The sequence below is a fragment of the Zosterops lateralis genome (assembly GCF_965231275.1).
Source record: "Zosterops lateralis genome assembly, chromosome: 23".
Taxonomy (NCBI): Eukaryota; Metazoa; Chordata; class Aves; order Passeriformes; family Zosteropidae; genus Zosterops; species Zosterops lateralis.
This window is the reverse complement of record NC_139783.1, coordinates 3,248,495-3,251,976: the sequence shown is the minus strand read 5'-3', so window position 1 is coordinate 3,251,976 and position 3,482 is coordinate 3,248,495. Positions and strand designations below refer to the sequence as shown.

Genomic DNA, 3,482 nt, shown 5'->3' with positions numbered 1-3,482 from the left:
GGAGTCAAAGTCAGAAGAAAAACCCAAAGTGTCTGGAAGCATTAATGGGTCCCACTGAGGTCCATCCCCAACCAGGCCCCTCATGGAGTCTTTGGAGGAGAGAATTGGAAGCCAGGATTGCACAAAAACCTCTCAGAGACTCAGTGTGGGAAGGAAAATCGAAAGTACCTTTAAAACCTCCAGTTTCTCAAAGCATGAATGAGCCCCACTGAGTGTCAATGCAAAGCTCCCAAGGGACTCATTAAATCAGATAATTGGAGGCCAATTATCACACACAGCACTCAGTGTCAAAAAGTAGTTCCTTAATAAACTTTGAGTACTGTGAAGTGCTAATGAGCCCCACTGAGTGTTTGTACTGACTCAGAATCCCAAGGGACTTGTCTAAGTAGATAATTGGGGCCATGATTGCACAAACCTCTCATAGAGTCAGTTTTAAAAGGGAAACTCCAAGTACCTTAAAATAACTAAAGTATCTTGGAGCATTAATGAGCCCCACTGAGTGTCATTACTGACAAAGCCTCTCAAGGGACTAATTACAGCAGATAATTGGATTGCACAACCTCCCAGAGATTCCAAGGCAAAAGCAAAACCCAAAGTCCTTTGAAGAACCTGCAGTCCCTGGGAGCATTAAGGAGCCCCCCAGGGCCATTCCTGACCAAGGCTCCCCAGGGACTCCTTCCAGCAGATCCTTGAGGCCACTGGGATGGGAGGGGGATGCTGAGGGCAGGACAAGGGGCTGACAGTGCCCAGCCTTGCTGGGGCTGTGCCAGGAGGCCCCAGGGCCTCAGGACAAGGTGTCTGCTCACAGCCCTTGGTGGCACAGAGGCTGCTGTGCCCCAGGACACCAGGACTTGGCTTCTCTTTGTCCTCACCTGTCATCACTGCCTGCAGTTCTCTGCTCTGCCTGGGGCCTGGGGACACTTTCTCTCTCCTGTCCCTCAGTGGGACCCATTAAAACTTCAAGAAACTTTGGAGTTGGATTCTGACTTGGAGTTCTGGAGAGATTTCTTCATCTCCCTCTCAGGGACTGATATTCAGGGCCTCATCACCAAGCCCCAAGAGGGTCATTAAAGTCCTTGTGCTGTGTCTGTGCTGCTGGGCTGGGCTGGGCTCCTGGCACAGAGGCAGCTCCTGACAACCAAGAAAAGCTTAAAACCACATTTCTCTTGATGAGCAGCTCTTCTCCCAGCCCAGCAGGGCTGGGGCGCTGCCTGCAGCCACCCCGGGCACAGCACACAGGCACAGGGAGCTTCAATCACTCAGGGCTGGGAAGGGGCTCAGAAGTGCCTGGGGGAGAATCACTCCCAGCCCTTGGCACAGGAACCTCTGGCTGCAGGACAATGCAGCTGCAGCTCCTGCAGTCCTCTCCTAAAGCTGGAACATGCCAATGCCTACAGACTCTGTGAGTACATTCTCTGCTTCTCTCCTGTGTAGAGCAGCCAGGGGTGCCCAGGGCTGTCCTGCAGAGCAGGGTCCTGCAGCCCAGGGCGCTGTGCTGGGGCAGGGACTCTGCTGCCTGCCAGGGACAGCTCTCAGCCAGCCCTGGGAGCTGCTCCCAGCACTGGGGGACAAGATCTGGGTGGAAGGAGACAGCTGGTAAGGCTTGGAAGTGTTTTCCTTGTGTGGTGAGGATGCTCTGTTTTTCAGGACTGCTTCCAACATGACGTTTAACTGCAGAACTTTTCCAAGCAGGTTATCCAGGGAGCACAGCGAGGCCATGGCTAAGTAAGAAGAAAAATCTTGCTTTATTAATCTATTATTTTGTGTTGCCTGGATGGGAAATTGCACACAGATATTCATCTTTCAGTTCAGGGTTAGAAAAATAAAAAAAATTCTCTCAGACCTTACTAAACCAGGCAGTGAAAGAAATCAGCACAGGACTCCTTGCAGGCAGCACCAGAATCACTTTTCCAGCCTCCTCAGGGTTGCTCTGAGGTTGCTATCAAAGCCTGCAGAGCCAGAGCTGCCCCTGGGCAGTGCCTGAGCTGGGAGGGCTCTGCAGGGCAGAGCTGAGCCCCCAGGGCTGGGCTGGGCTCTGGCAGCACTGGCAGGGCCCAGCCCTGGGCACAGGGAAGCAGCTGCAGGCAGGGACAGCTCCAGGCAGCAGAGCCCTGGGCAGGCAGTGGGGGGAAAGTGCCACCAAGCTGGGCTGGGATATTCAAAGTCCTCTCCTAACTGAACTATTCCATGATTACTCTTTTTACAGATCCCCATGCCAAGACACCACAAATGTCCAACAGCAGCTCCATCAGCCACTTCCTCCTGCTGGCATTGGCATACACCAGGCAGCTGCAGCTCCTGCACTTTTGCCTCTTCCTGGGCATCTCCCTGGCTGCCCTCCTGGCCAACGGCCTCGTCATCAGCGCCGCAGCCTGCGGCCACCACCTGCACAGCCCCATGTTCTTCTTCCTGCTCCACCTGGCCCTCAGTGACCTGGGCTGCATCTGCACCACTGTCCCCAAAGCCATGCACAATTCCCTCTGGGACACCAGGAACATCTCCTATGCAGGATGTGCTGCACAGCTCTTTTTCTCTCTCTTCTTTATCATAGCAGAGTTTTATCTCCTGACCATCATGTGCTACGACTGCTACGTGTCCATCTGCAAACCCCTGCACTACGGGACCCTCCTGGGCAGCAGAGCTTGTGCCCACATGGCAGCAGCTGCCTGGGCCAGTGCCTTTCTCTATTCACTGCTGCACACAGCCAATACATTTTCACTGCCCCTGTGCAAGGGCAATGCCCTGGGCCAGTTCTTCCGTGAAATCCCTCCGATCCTCAAGCTCTCCTGCTCACACTCCAACCTCAGGGAACTTGGGCTTCTTGCAGTTTGTGCCTTTTTAGCACTTGGCTGTTTTGTGTTCATTGTTTTTTCCTATGTGCAGATCTTCATGGCTGTGCTGAGGATCCCCTCTGAGCAGGGACGACACAAAGCCTTTTCCACCTGCCTCCCTCACCTGGCTGTGGTCTCCCTGTTTGTGAGCACTGCCCTGTTTGCCTACCTGAAGCCCCCCTCCCTCTCCTCCCCATCCCTCAATCTGTCAGTGTCAGTTCTGTACTCGGTGGTGCCTCCAGCCCTGAACCCCCTCATCTACAGCCTGAGGAACCAGGAGCTCAAGGCTGCAGTGTGGAGACTGATGACTGGATGTTTTCAGAAATATTAATCTGCTGGCCTATTTCTGCACATCACTTTGAATAAAAGTAATCTTTGATACTTCTTGGTTTCATTTTGGATGTTCTTTTTCTTTGTTTTACTCCTTTATACTTGTTGACAAAGAAAAGCCAATGTTTGTGCCATTTCTCATTTTGATTCTGTCCACCTTCCCGTGTGACCACAGATTGTGTCAATGAGGGGCTGCACTCTCGGTGGTTTTAAAGTAACTCAAGGATCTCCCAGCCAAGTTTTCTGCAGAGGTGCCCCTTTTGTTCCCTTCTCTGCAGCTGCAGCAGCAATGTCTGTGTGCAGAGCTGGGGGCAGATCAGG

At 52.9% G+C, this 3,482-nt stretch overlaps 1 protein-coding gene across 1 annotated transcript; it reads left to right on the top strand.

Annotated features, from left to right (window-relative positions):
• Positions 1 to 2,229: 2,229 nt before the first annotated feature.
• Positions 2,230 to 3,162, top strand: LOC310918330 (olfactory receptor 14I1-like; the record flags this gene model as incomplete). The annotated part of the gene is made up of 1 exon (XM_083877183.1): positions 2,230 to 3,162. One exon carries the CDS (start codon positions 2,230 to 2,232, stop codon positions 3,160 to 3,162), a length of 933 nt encoding a protein of 310 aa, XP_083733309.1.
• Between the last annotated feature and the right edge of the window lie 320 nt (positions 3,163 to 3,482).